The sequence below is a fragment of the Erythrolamprus reginae genome, chromosome 2, assembly GCF_031021105.1.
Source record: "Erythrolamprus reginae isolate rEryReg1 chromosome 2, rEryReg1.hap1, whole genome shotgun sequence".
Classification (NCBI taxonomy): Eukaryota; Metazoa; Chordata; class Lepidosauria; order Squamata; family Dipsadidae; genus Erythrolamprus; species Erythrolamprus reginae.
Window position 1 is genome coordinate 204,459,290 of NC_091951.1, and position 13,865 is coordinate 204,473,154.

Sequence of the window (13,865 nt, forward strand, 5' to 3'; positions counted from 1 at the left end):
CGATAAATGACAATAGCTTCTATATGTCAACCCTTGACCAGAAGGCTCCATTAACTAGAAGAGAATAAGGAATGAGCCAAGACAGACACATATACACACCCACAGCTTTCAAGGCAACTTCTCCACAAGGCACGACACAGACACCTGGTTCCAAAAGTTTTATTTCCAATCCACCCATAGCGGTCCAACCCCTGGCCAAGGACGACACGAATCCAATTGCTGGAAAGTTAAAAGCGCAGCCAAAGACCTTGCTAGGAGGCAGAGTCGGAGGCCTCTGAGCTGTCCTTCACATCTGTGCTCTCTGTAGCCTCACTAACCTCACTGACGTCCTTGCTGTCCCCACTGTCTTCAGCTCCGGGTCCAGTGCCCACAAGGGTCCCTGGGCATCTGTCATCCCGGCAACAGTCACTCACATGGTTACTCTTGTGATCACTGCCCTTGTTCTCAATGGAGCCCAGCACAGAATGCTTTCCCTTCTCTTTCAATTCCACCTGTCTCCGCAGCTGTGAAGGAGAGATGCTGGTTTTGAGTACAGTATTCCATTCAAAGATAGCTTTAGAGAGGCTATGATTATACAGTTTCTTAGACACGTGGAATCAGCAACAAAAAATACATCCACATTGTTGACCTGATGTTTCCTCCAAGGGTAATTCTGTTATGATATATTTCAGGATAAACAGAAGGCCAAAATCTAAGCAGCCATGGGGACTGATTTCAATGTTATTTCTCCCTGATTCACAATTCTATAGCCAGTCTTTTCACAGAAAGGCATGGTAATAGGGTTCTAAAGACGAATGCACAGATGTTCTGGTTTGAAGTCAGTCGTTTGGCCTTAGCCAAATTGAGAGAGGCAAAAGAAAACAAGAATATTTCAAACCCCCATCCATTTTTACCAACACAGAATCAAAACTAAGATGAAACTCTGTGTATGATTAGGGTACTATAGACAAATGTTTATGCTACAATAGTGCCACATGTCTCTTCATTGTTTTAGGTTCAATCAAGACTGACTACCTAGTATTAAAAAAAGCAAAGCTTGGTCTTGGTTAGTACATGTTTATGAAATTCTAAGGCTTTCTAAGCTATAACACAATATATATAAAGTTGGGGGGGTGGGAATCTCCCCCCAAATCCACTACCAAATTCCCCCCAAATGTAGTCCTCAACTTACAGCTATTTGTTTAGTCACCACCCAAAGTTACAACAACACTGAAGAGAGACTAATGAGTGTTTTTACATTTATGACCACTGCAGCATCCCCATGGTTGTGTGTTCAAAATTCAGACGCTTGACAACTGACTCATAGTTTTGACGGGCGCATCATGTGATAATCTTTTGCGACCTTCTGATCAATAAAGTGAATGGGGAAGCCATTAACAACTGTAGTGATTCACTAAACATTTGTGGCAAAAAAAGTCATAAAATGGGGCATAAAACTCATTTAACAACTGTCTTGTTTAACAATATAAATTTTGGACTCAATTGTGGTCATAGGTCGAGGGCTACCTGTTTATTATTAGCACACCACCTGCATGAATCAATTCAGGGGAGTCTTTATCCATTTTTATAAACCAACAAGGTATTTCCAGAATATATTAAACATAGCCCAAGGTGAAAGAAAAACAGGCAGATGCTACAGCTTTCAGACAAATGTCCCTTTCCAGGCTGCTCAGCCCACTTTCAGATTATTGAAAATATAACTATCAAGAACAGTCCCTTTTATTTAGAGGTACAGGTAATGCTCAACTTATGACCACAATTGAGCCCAAAGCTTTATGTTAACTCAGACATTTTTAAATGAGTATGCTTCCCCAATGACTTTTCTAATCAGGTCATTGCAAAAAGGGATCACATGGCCTTGGGACACAGCAACGGTCATAAGTATGGACCAGCATCTGAATTTTGATCACATGATTATGGAGATGCTGCAAAGATCGTAACTGTGAAAAAACAGTCATGAGTCCCTTTTTTCAGTGCCATTGTAACTTTGAATGGTCACTAAATGAACTGTTGTGCCTTGAGGATTGCCTGTATTTGGGCTGTCATAAAGGCAAATGTAGTTAAGCGTTTGTTTTGATTTTTAAATAAAGCTTTTGTTCCTGCCACAATGCAGGCTGGCTACCCATCCATTTCTGCACAAGAGAGGATTCTGAACTGCATGGTAGGGCCACCGTAGCTGGCAACAGCAGTTTCAGACTCAAGGTACCAAAGCCATGTTCTCCAGCGTGTGTCCACCAACAGAATCTTTGCTCACCTCATCTGCCATTTGTGTTAAATCACGCTTCATAGCATATGCATCCTCCCCATCAGCATAGTATTTAGGCTCCACTTCACTGATCCTGTGGGACAGAACAAGTATTTTTCCTCTTTTTTGAAAAAATAAAAGCAAATCTTCACCATCTCACAGCCAGAACAACAGAATTCAGAAAAATGTAAGCTGCAAAACCCCAGGTTTATACCCATGTACTCAAATGCAATGTGATATTCTTAGAAGCTCAAAACTCCTCTCGATAACAGAAAATTCTGGGCTATGCCACAAGGTTGTTTTAAGTATTACAGAGAGAAAACATTTATAAATATTCAAAACCTCAATTATTAGAGAGTAATACTCTGGAGTGATTTACAGATACTGTATTCCGAAGGCAAGTGTTTTCAGGCAATGAAAAAAATATATCTCACAGGTTTTTAGGATGATGCTGATTTAAAAAGTTGCTCCTTGTTTGTGTAATGCTTTCTTAGCACTAAAAAATTCTAAGTTTTAGAAATCCAGATATCCTAATCCACACAATTCTAGTTTATACAGTAGTACAAACAAAGCTGTGTGCTGAGATATACATGCAGGAGATAAGTTATTAGCATATTTCCCAAATAAAACCTTCAGCTAGGCAAAACCTTTGCATGGGATCAACCATGCTAAAAACACAGAATATCTCATATCTTAATATGTACTGGATTGCATCTTCTGTAATTCCCACCCCATATACTCCCACATACCCTCATTCATTCCTGGGAAAGCAACAAGGGACTCACAAGCCTGCAAAGTAATTAGTCTGAGGGACTCTCACCCCTTCAGAGCCACTCAAGTTTCTTTTGCAATCCAGTTCAAAAGCACAATTTCCAACAGTGTTCTAACATCAAACAACTCTTTCACCATGTTCCCTTCCCATCCTTGTGGTACTCACTGAAAATTGAGTGTGTTGGAATAGAGGTGTAATGCAGCTCGGTTACTGAAAGATGGAAGAGAGAAAATGCAAGTTATGTAAATCAAGATAAATGACAAAATTGGACTGATCCCAGTTTTTTGATTGAGACCATCATGAACCTGAAATCATCCACAGAAACTAAAGGCAAGGACATGCAAGACCCATCAAATGGGTCCTATGCATTATTTCTTTTTACTGCTGTTATTAAAATTGGAAATTGCTGCCCTCAGATGAGACAATAGTGACAAATGCAGATGGTTTTAAAAGATAACTAACATTTACGCAGAATTGATCCATTAATAGCTAGTAGCCATTAAGCTTATTATTTCCTCAATCACAGGAAACTTACCTTAAACATAAGCTGCTTAGAAGCTAACTAGTGCCTTCCTATCCCTGCTATTAAGCTTCCCAGCTTTACCAGCATACACAGTGTGTGACCTAAAATGCTGGACTGGATGGGTCCTTCATAATCCAGCAGTTTTACTTATGTAATAGATGTAAAAAATTTCACACATCTATCCACCAATTCTCAACTCTTTTTTCCCTTTTACGGCCACACCTAAGGAGAACAGAGTTCTTTCAACGCATATCAACCTTTTTGGTGGCCATTACATTTATATCCAATTTAAGTATCAAGAGCCATCAATGGAAATTCATTGTGAAGCCAGTGCGGTCAGAGCATTACCAAGAACAAGGGACTGAATCCAAATGATTCAAATCCTCACTGAAAATAGAAATGACACCGAGTTGAAAACAACACAGTGATAGAGGACAGATGGTCTCCTGAAGACCATGGATGAGAGAATTCAGACAATATTACTTACAAAGTTACACACACTGGTTTGACCAGACATGTCTCTCCACAAATACTGGACTTGTGTAGATAGCCTTTTCTCACCTTATCCAATTTGACAATGTTCAAATGAACAGAATATGTGGATTTTGTGTGAATCATTCATTCTAAAATCTTCAGATGTTGGGAGAGGTGATGAAAAATGAAAGGCCTACCTTTCTGAACATAACCAAGCTTACAATTATATGGTAACAATGGTAAGTTTAGGCTTGCCTTTTTAAAGAAGAATACTGCAGATAAATCTGACACAGGATGGGAATACTCACCTTTTGCGAACATGCAGTGAGACATACTTAGCATTGAAGTTCTCAATCATGGCTCGGGAAGCCTGGTCCATCAGCTTTTGAGCCAGCCCTAAGCGCCGATGGGACCGCTTGACTGCCTACCAAAGAGGGACAGCAATGAAGATTAATGCTTATTTAATCAAAAAAAGAGAGCCAATAGATTTTACATACAGATTTGAATAGGGACTTTGTGATTGTATGAAATAATACAGATATTACTGTAATTAATTAATATGTATATTATTATAGGATTTAATTACATATCTGATGTAGCAATGGAGAAATACTGAATGTTTGCTGATATCACAATTTGGGGGGGAGGTTGTTGTTGTTTTTCTTTGTCTGTCTATTGTTGGTATTTATTTGTCTGTTTTAAAATATATTTGAAAACTAATAATTTTTTTTCAAAAAATTTTTACATACTAATCTAACTCAGTATAGTATACAGTACTGCTATTACTTGTGTCTAACCTTATTCTTACTTGGGGGAGGTAGCTGCCATCATCATACCAATGTACAAATATGGCTGCAGATCATAGTGATCTGGCTCCAAACATCTTAGCAAAGGTATAAATGGCTTCCCCTATTCTCCATTATCTACCCAAGAGGTCTAAATGGGTACTAACTTAGTTGTCAGCAATTAACAACTTCTTTTTATGCAATGGTACTCTCAAGAATCACAGAGAAAAAAGAGCCTCAGTCATTATCAACAGTTAGTCAAGCATCATATACCAGCTCTCAGGACTATCTCTTCAACTTTTCATAATTTATTTTGAAGGATTCCACCTCCCAATTTGAGTTTGATCCTAACAGAGGACAATGCAATGCTTTCTATTTAAGTTTGACCCGTTTCAGGGTTAAAATTGGTGAAGGCAAAGAAATATTACCAGAGATGTGATGTGTCCATGGGGGACATCGTCGGGGTCTTCCTCCCTAGAAATAATAAAAATTATCCCAGTTTAACCACACACAAATCCTGGACATAACTATGTGTGTGTTTGTGTGCAGTTTTTAAAAACACGTATTTCCCAATTTGGTTGTCTTTTTATTTGTGAGACAGTAACTCCCCTCATCATGATGGAAAGTGTAGCCCTACTCAACTGAACAACTCCAATTTGGCAAGGCTGCTTTAGACTGTATATTAAACCAAAAATCAAATAAACCCCCATATGGCTGCTGTGAGAGCCCGGCCTCTCAGAACATAAAAACAGCAATATCAAAGACTCAATTATTTCAGCATTCCATTTCCACTGTGGCCAAACCACTAATAGGAATCTCTCAAACAAGACTAGGAGAAAGAAGGAGGAAGGAGAAGAGAATTGTAAAAGAAGGAGGGAGAAGGAGTAAGAAAGTAGGTAGTAGAGATGGAACAGCTGCCTGAGATAGAAAGAGGGAAGTAGACAGAAGAAAGATGGATACAGATGAAACAATATAAAGCAAAATTGACATGTGATCTAGTTTATTGTACTGTACTTGAAAAGTGATATACACATATAAAGTTGCATTGAAGGTATATGAAGTTGTATGTTGAATGTGGAGGGGGGGGAAGGAATCTCTCAAGCAGGCTATGAAACCACCAGCACTCTTCCATTTGTGGTTCCCCAGCAACTGGTAATGAAATATATCCTGCCTCTGATGTTAGGGGTCTTATACAGCCAGTAAGCCTTGAAAATCTTATCCTCCATGACAGCGTTTCCCAACTGGTGTGCCGCGGCACAGACATCGTCAGGTGTGCCGCGGCGAGAGGCGGCGGAGGAGAGTGGGCGGATCGGGCGGGCAATGGGGCAGGGCGGAGAAGCCAGGGGCGCGTTTGGCCGGAGGCACCTACTGCCGCACCTCCCTGCCCCTGCCTCCCCACGGTGCCTCCGGCCAAACGCGCCCCTGGCTTCTCCGCCCTGCCCCATTGCCCGCCCAATCCGCCCACTCTCCTCTGCCGCTGCCTCCTGCCTTGGGGCGAACAATCCGGGAGTCCGGGACTGTGTGGCTTTGCGCCATGAAGAGAAAACGGCCGACTTTTCCCTGCTGCCGTTTTCTCTTCATGGCGCAAAGCCACACAGTCCCGGACTCCCGGATCGCTCGCTTCTCCGGTCAGCAAAGCCATCTGCCCAGGAAAGCGCCGCGCTGGCCGGAGAAGCAAGCGATCCAGGAGTCCGGGACTGTGTGGCTTTCGGCCGGGCTAACGGGAGGCGGCGCGAGGCCGGGCGCTGGGGACGTCTGGGAGGGCGAGGAGGCTGATGGCTGCTGTGCACTCCACTCTCTCTCCGGCTCTCTCTCTCTCTTTCTTTTTCTCTCTGTTGCTGGCGTGGTGAACAAGAGAGAAAGAGAGAGAGAGAAAAAGGAGGGGAGAGAGAATGAGAGAAAGAAAGCAAGAGAAAGAGAGGGAAAGAAAGCAAGAGAGAGAGAGAAAGAAAGGGGGGAAGGAGGGAGAGGGAAAGACATAGAGGGAGGGAAGGAGGGAGAGAGAAAGAGAGCAAAAAAGAGAGGAAGAAAGAAAGAGGGATGGAGAGAAAGAAGGGAAGGAAGGAAGAGAGAGAAAGAGGGAGGGAGAAATAGAGTGAAATGGAGGAAGAGATTTTTTTTTGTCCAAACTTTTCTTTAGCCCCCCCCCCCCCCCCCCTTCAGTGTTCCCCAGAATTTTGAAAACAGGAATAATGTGCCGCGGCTCAAAAAAGGTTGGGAAACACTGCTCCATGAATCAAAACCTGGTGACCTATCTTGAAGGAGCACAATTCATTGCCTGATATACCATCTTGTTCTATACCACACACAGAGAGAGAGAGAGAGACACACACAGAGTTTGTCAAAGCACCACTTCAGATGAAGCCACCAGCAATTCTTAGATGCCTGACATAAGAACATCTAGGTAAAACAAAGCTGTGTCTAAATTAGAAGTTGGGACTTTACTCTGCACCTTTTTTTTGCCTCAGGACTTTCACATTACAAGAGCAATTATGGGATTTCAGCTATTTCATCTAAAACGGAGTTCTCAGGATTTTTTGGAACAACTAAGATCAGATTCTTTGACTCTTTCATCTCCCAAATTATACCAAAGTTATAATTTTAATTATATCTTATGACAATTTGCTTGTGCTATAAGGAAATAGTTCCCTGTAGCTTCTTCCTGTCCCTTGCCAATATATTATAATAATAGAAGATCCAGCATGTCAATCCAAATCTTTATGGTTAAAGTTATTTAGTGTATCACCTGCTTCTGGCGCTATGCCACTTACTAACCCTAACCCTACCAATACTGGAAATTGCTCTATTGGACCCCAAGTACTAAATTAGGTCAGGCTGAGGAATGTTGGCTCCCAGCAGGATAACCAATGATGGGGGAAGTCCACCAATTCCTTATCCTTTAGGTAGCTAATGGGAAGCAAGTTTACAATTAAAAGTATTTATCTTTGCTTCTCCTCCACCTCAGCATCCCTTGCTTTATTTACTTCTTCCTATGTTATTTTCAGCAGCACAAGTCCTTCAGAAAAAGGTCCATCCTGACCACTTTCCATACCAGTACTCCTCAACTTATAACTAGTCACTTAGTAACCATTTGAAGTTACAACAGACCTCTAAAGGACGATTTATAACCTGGATTTGAAGTTCCAAAAGCCACCGGACAACCTATAGTCACACGACTGCATTCTGGGCACTTGGCAACTGGCCCATATCAATGGTTGTTTGCAGCATGTCACAGTCATATGACCACGATTTGCAAAATTTTGCCAGAATCTATATATTTCAGTTTCCAACAAAAATGCCCACTGTAAACAATCAAATCACCTAATTACAACAGTGGCATTCACTTAATGACTATCACCAAAAAAAAGCCTGCAAAATCAGGTGATCACATGATGACTCATTTAACATCTGGTGTAATTTACAACCGCAATACTCATCTTAACTACAACTGTAAGTCAAGAATTGCCTGTGCCTATGCAAACAATAAGGCGGAAAGAGGAAATAGTGCCTACACATCGTTTGTTATAATTCCATATGTGAAAATGGAATACACTGGAATAATACAATCCATTTATTATAAAGTATTTAAAAAACAAAATGCAAAAAAAGCTACAAACTCCAATTCCTTATATTGGTTCACACAATCCTACACACTGATATTATCTAGCCTGGTAAAGTAACAACTGCAGGAAAACAACCAAGCCCAAATAATAGAAGAGCCTAATAAAAAGAAAGAAAAAATATTTTAAAATGTAGAATTTTTAAAAAATCCTCAAAAAGGGAGACAGTAAGATAAAAGAAACATCCCCCTTTATTCCTAGCAGGTATACTCAACATTAATACAGTGCTTCCTAGAATACACTCAAATACATCTTCATTCCCTACGCCACTCCATTTTTTATAAACTCTATAAATTCTTCCCTAAATCTTCAGCTCTCCTTGTTAATCAACAAAGATTTAGTAAAACCATGAGTGTCCGAGAAGACCTGGGGATTGTTTTTTTAAAAAAAGAAATGTAACTGTTTTGTAATCTACCTGTAATCTACCCTTACAATCCTGCAATATTTCATTCATTCTTAAAATCCCTTCTATCTTCAAGCGCATGACTAATCATCAGTAAGAAGAAAATGAGGTTATGCAGCTTTAGAATTTAAATGTACAAACACAAATATACACAATGTAAGATAATATCACAGCTTGACACCTTTCACTGCTGCAGCATAAAATATTGCAAACATGTTTATTTGTAGTAGGCATTTATTAAAATCATTCAATGCACATACTCACATTTTAGCTAGCACATAGCCCACAATCTTGCCATTCTCATCTTCAGCAATGTAAGAGAGCTGGGGAGAGCAAGGAGGAGATTAGATACACAAGGCCTTGGGAAAGAATCCAGAAACCAAAGAGAATCATGCAAATTATTGCTTTTCTATAGAGAAGTAAAACTAGCCAGCTTAAAATTTGACTTTTTTGGACTAGTAGTTAACCTGATATACTTGCTAAATAATCACAATACAAATATTCTATGCATATATATATATATTATTACATTTGTAGTCTTTCATAAAATCAGTTCACTTGAAATTTCTCCCTGCAGGTGTTCCCATATCACTAAAAGTACAGCTAGCTAAATAAAAGAATAATGTCAAAGGTTAAAATATGAAGTTCTTATTTTTATGATGAAAGAGGAATTCTAAGAATTCAAAGTAAAGTATTACTATCAATAAAAATCTGCGACAATGGCCATCTGAAAGTTGGAACACACATTGCAGATTAAGACTGAGAGGATATACAGTGGTACCTTTACTTAAAAACTTTTCTAGATAAGAACCGGGTGCTCAAGTTTTTTTTCTCCCTCTTCTTAAGAACCATTTTCTACTTAAGAACCCAAGGCCAGAAAAATTTCCCAGGAAATTTGAGAGTGGCACAAAGGCCCGGCCAGTTTCCTTCCATTCCCCCTTTAATCCTGGCCATCTCAGGCTTTTCTGGGCTGCCAGAGGAAACTTTCATTGGCGCTTAAGGAGACTTTGGCAGTCCAGAGCGAATGAAGCATTTTCCTTTCTCTGGGCGCTTGGAGAGGGAATAAACTACTGCCAGCGCCCAGAGAAAAGAAACGCTTTCTTCACTCTGGGAGTGACTGTCCTCCTCCTCCTCTTCTTCCTCCTCCTACTCCTCCCATCCAAATTCTGAGCTTTTATTTCTTTCCTAATGGGTTTGCACACATTATTTAGACTAGTTTTCTGAAGAGGCATCACCTTGCTACAGGTAGTCCCCAAAATTTCTGTTGATAAGTGAAACAGTTAAGTGAATTTTGCCCCATTTTACAACATTTCTTGCCATAGTTCTTAAGTGAATCACCAGTTATTACGTTAGTACAGGTAACATTGTTAAGTGAATCTTGTTTCCCCATTGACTTTGCTTGTCAGAGGGTCGCAAGTGATCACATGACCTCAAGATACTGCAACAATCGAGTGAGTTGCCAAGCATGGGAATTTTGATCACACAACCATGGGGATGCTGCAATGGTCATGAAGCGTGAAAAATAATCATGGCACCTTTTTCAGTGCCGCTATAACTTAAGTCACTAAACACACTGTTGTAAATCCAGGGCTACCTGTATCAATGCCAAGTCAAAAAAGACAAGACAAAGGAAAATATGGTGTAGAAGAAACTTGCACCAGGCCCCTTTGAGATCAGGCTCAACTCTTAGCTTTCATATTCTTCACAAATGAGTAGGAATACGAATGTAAAAGGAATCACCTGCGGCCACGAGAGTCCATGATAAAAATAGTATTTCATCTGATAATTCTCCGGCAAGCAAAGGAGATTGCAATGTTGCATGTTCATCAGATCCTCGGGCTGATAGTGAAAAAAAAAAGGAATTCAAAATTGAGAGAAGAAAAAAAGATGCAGCAATTAATTCCCACAAGAGGAGCCTGGCTCATGCTGAAATAAACCACTGGATTTTCTACAACTGGAAACAGTAGCATAGTGCCAAAAAGTGGCCTATTCAGCAAGGCTGAACTCCAGCAAAGCTGGCTGAGGAATTCTGGGAGTTGAAGTCTATAAGTCTTAAAGTTGCCAAGGTTGGAGACCCCACTATATACCAAACATTGCCTATTTTATCCGGCATTTAATTTTGGTCAGGAAATATTCAGGTGGCAGATGACACTTATAAGTTTCAGGCAAACCCCAAAAACTTTAACCTTAGACTATGTACTGTTGAGCTCACCCCATTCTTTAGAGATCTGTAAGGGGTGTGCATAAGCGCACCAGGAAGCCTACTGTCCCTGTCCTATAGGGGTGGTGCAGTGGTTAGAGTGCAGCACTGGAGGCTACTTCAGCTAACTGCTAGCTGTAGTTCAGCAGTTCAAATCTCACCACCAGCTCAAGGTTGACTCAGCCTCCCATCCTCCAAGGTGGGTAAAATGAGGACCCAGATTGTTGAGGGCAATATGCTGTTTCTGTAAACTGCTTAAACAGGGCTGTAAAACACTATGAAGCGGTATATATATCTAAATGCTATAAGTCTGAATGCTATTGCTATTTATCTGTATTTACTGTATTTACTTATTTACTTTGTTTATGTTTATATCAATACCTGCTATCTTGTATGTGATAGATAGGTATGTAGATAGATAGCTAGATAGATAGATGGATGGATGGATGGTTTGGGGTTGGTGGGTGGGAAGGTAGGTAGATTAGATAGGTAGGTAGATAAGTAGATAGATAGACAGGCAGGCAGGCAAGTAGGTAGATGAGATTAGATTAGATAAATGGGTGGATAGATAGGTAGATTAAATAGGTAGGTAGATAAGTAGATAGATAGACAGATAGGTAGGTAGGTAAGTAGATAGGTAGATGAGATGAGATAGATGGGTGGATGGATAGATGGGTGGGTGGGTGGATGGATGGAAGGGTAGGTAGGTAGGTAGGTAGATAAGACGAAGGAGATAGATTGCTCCTGACAAGGAAGGTTCCACTGATCTTCACAGCTTTCAAACTCCTCCTGTGAGGCTTTACCCTGGATTTATAGCAGTCTCTGCGCTATAAATTTTAAGACTCCTTCCCTGAGCCCAAGCTGTTTGGCCACCGCCAACGCAGAAGCTGGGTAGGCCTACCTAGCCGAAGAACCAACTTTAAAATGTTCAATTGACGCCCCACAACAATCTGGAACTGAGCGACTCAGAAGTCGCTTCAGCAAGACGATGAGGAGGGGAGAGCTCCCACCCTTCCGTCTTATAATGGACTAGGGAGGGGAAAGGGTTGAACAACGGCCTTCTCCACGAAGCCTTTACCTCAAAGGCGGACGCCCTTTCCCTCTTTCGGCCCAGCGCACCTCCTGAACACCCCCCACCACCACCACGCCTCCCATCCCTTCCGCCAGCCCCAGACTCGAACCCGCGCATTCCGGATATTCATAGTGACAGCAGCGACCCTTCCTCGGCTCACGCGCTAGCTACGATCATCAAGGTACGTTGCCCCGGGAAAAAAGACGTGAGTAGGTGGGGGGCGGGGGGATAACGTGCTCCTCTCCGCTGACGCAGCCAATACCGGGTCAGAGACTGGCCAATCCCGACACAAATTCTGATAATTTGTACCACCCTCTTCTCCAATTAAGAAAAACCTGCCGAAGGAGGATTTCTCTAGCATCCAATCAGAGCTTGCCTAGAACTGGTCATGCTGACCAATGAGTAGTCGGTTTACTCTTCTCTCTTTCCCTCCCCCCTCTCTCCCCCCCTCCTTCGTGGAATCGTTTTTTTAATTCAACTGTTCCATTGGTTCTTCCTCGCGCCCAGGTTAATGAAGTCTTGCATTGTTCCCGCCCCTTTGGACTCAAGGAAATAAATCAGGGAGGCGGCAGACAAATTCATTTCTCTCAGAAATGCTTTCGTTGAATCAATCTTTGGCAAACAGAAATTAAATAATATATAGGAAAAGTAGCATTGGAAAAGTGAGGCTATACATTTGTCAGTGTATACATATATGTGTGTGTATGTGTCATGTTTTTTTGCTGAATTTGAAAATTAAGGGAGACTAGGATAGATCTATTTTGGCCTTATTTTGGCCTCATCAGCTAGCCATACCCATATATATACACACACACATACAGTGGTACCTCTACTAAAGAACTTTTCTAGATAAGAACTGGGTGTTCAAGATTTTTTTGCCTCTTCTTATGAACCATTTTCTACTTAAGAACCTGAGCCCGGAAAAATTTCCCAGGAAATTTGAGAGCGGCATTAAGGCCTGGCCAGTTTCCTGCCATTCCCCCTTTAATCCCAGCCATCTCAGACTTTTCTGGGCTACTAGAGGAGCCTTTCAGTGGTGCTTAAGGAGGCTTTGGCAGTCCAGAGCGAATAAAGCATTTTCCTTTCTCTGGGGGCTTGGAGAGGGAATCAACCTCTGCCAGCACCCAGAGAAAAGAAACGCTCCCTTCACTCTGGGCAGTCCCTCTTTTTTTTTTTTTAAGTCTTACAGTTTTTGATTTTTTTAATTCATCTCACCTTCCTTCAGCAGCGACTGTCCTCTTCCTCCTCCTCCTTCCACCCAAATTCCAAGCTTTTATTTCTTTCCTAATGGGTTTGCATGCATTATTTGCTTTTATATTGGTTCCTATGGGAAAAATTGCTTCTACTTACAAACGTTTCTACTTAAGAACCTGGTCACAGAATGAATTAAGTTCTTAAGTAGAGGTACCACTGTATCTATAACACGCTTGAAATTATGTCAGGAAGCTCCTTGGTGACTGAGCAGACATACAGTACCTTTTCTCAGTCCAAGCTGTCTCACAAGATTGTGGGGGGAAATTGGAAGTGAAGGTAGTGCATACACCAGGTTGTGCTCTTGAACAGGATCTTGCTCATTAAACAGGATCGAAGCTGAAATAACTTCACAGTTCGTATTCTCTAAAGGTCACAATGTTGAGCCTCAGATCCATTTGCAAAAAGGATATGATGAGTCTGTAACTAACCCAGCTTCCCGAATCTGGCAATATATTTGCTGGAGCTGCATTGGGTGTGGTTTTGCTTTGGGGTCCAATTCAAGGTTTCATTATGAGCT

The 13,865-nt window shown here is 41.2% G+C and overlaps 1 protein-coding gene across 1 annotated transcript; it reads right to left on the reverse strand.

The window, feature by feature from the left end:
- Positions 1 to 143: 143 nt before the first annotated feature.
- On the reverse strand, positions 144 to 12,369 carry NAA10 (N-alpha-acetyltransferase 10, NatA catalytic subunit). Its single transcript, XM_070741384.1, has 8 exons — positions 12,204 to 12,369; positions 10,563 to 10,661; positions 9,087 to 9,145; positions 5,228 to 5,273; positions 4,323 to 4,438; positions 3,183 to 3,227; positions 2,255 to 2,339; positions 144 to 503 (listed from the first exon to the last, which is right to left on the reverse strand). Exons 1-8 carry the CDS (start codon positions 12,222 to 12,224, stop codon positions 252 to 254), a joined length of 723 nt encoding a protein of 240 aa, XP_070597485.1. The 5' UTR covers positions 12,225 to 12,369; the 3' UTR covers positions 144 to 251.
- Between the last annotated feature and the right edge of the window lie 1,496 nt (positions 12,370 to 13,865).

Excerpts from the sequence above, each read along its gene's own strand:
- NAA10 (XM_070741384.1), bottom strand. The coding sequence starts at position 12,224 with ATGAATATCCGGAATGCGCGG. Across the intron at positions 3,228-4,322 it reads TCACTGCATGTTCGCAAAAG|TAACCGAGCTGCATTACACC; the intron begins GTGAGTATTCCC and ends TCCATCTTTCAG. Across the intron at positions 2,340-3,182 it reads TCCAACACACTCAATTTTCA|GATCAGTGAAGTGGAGCCTA; the intron begins GTGAGTACCACA and ends TCTGTCCCACAG.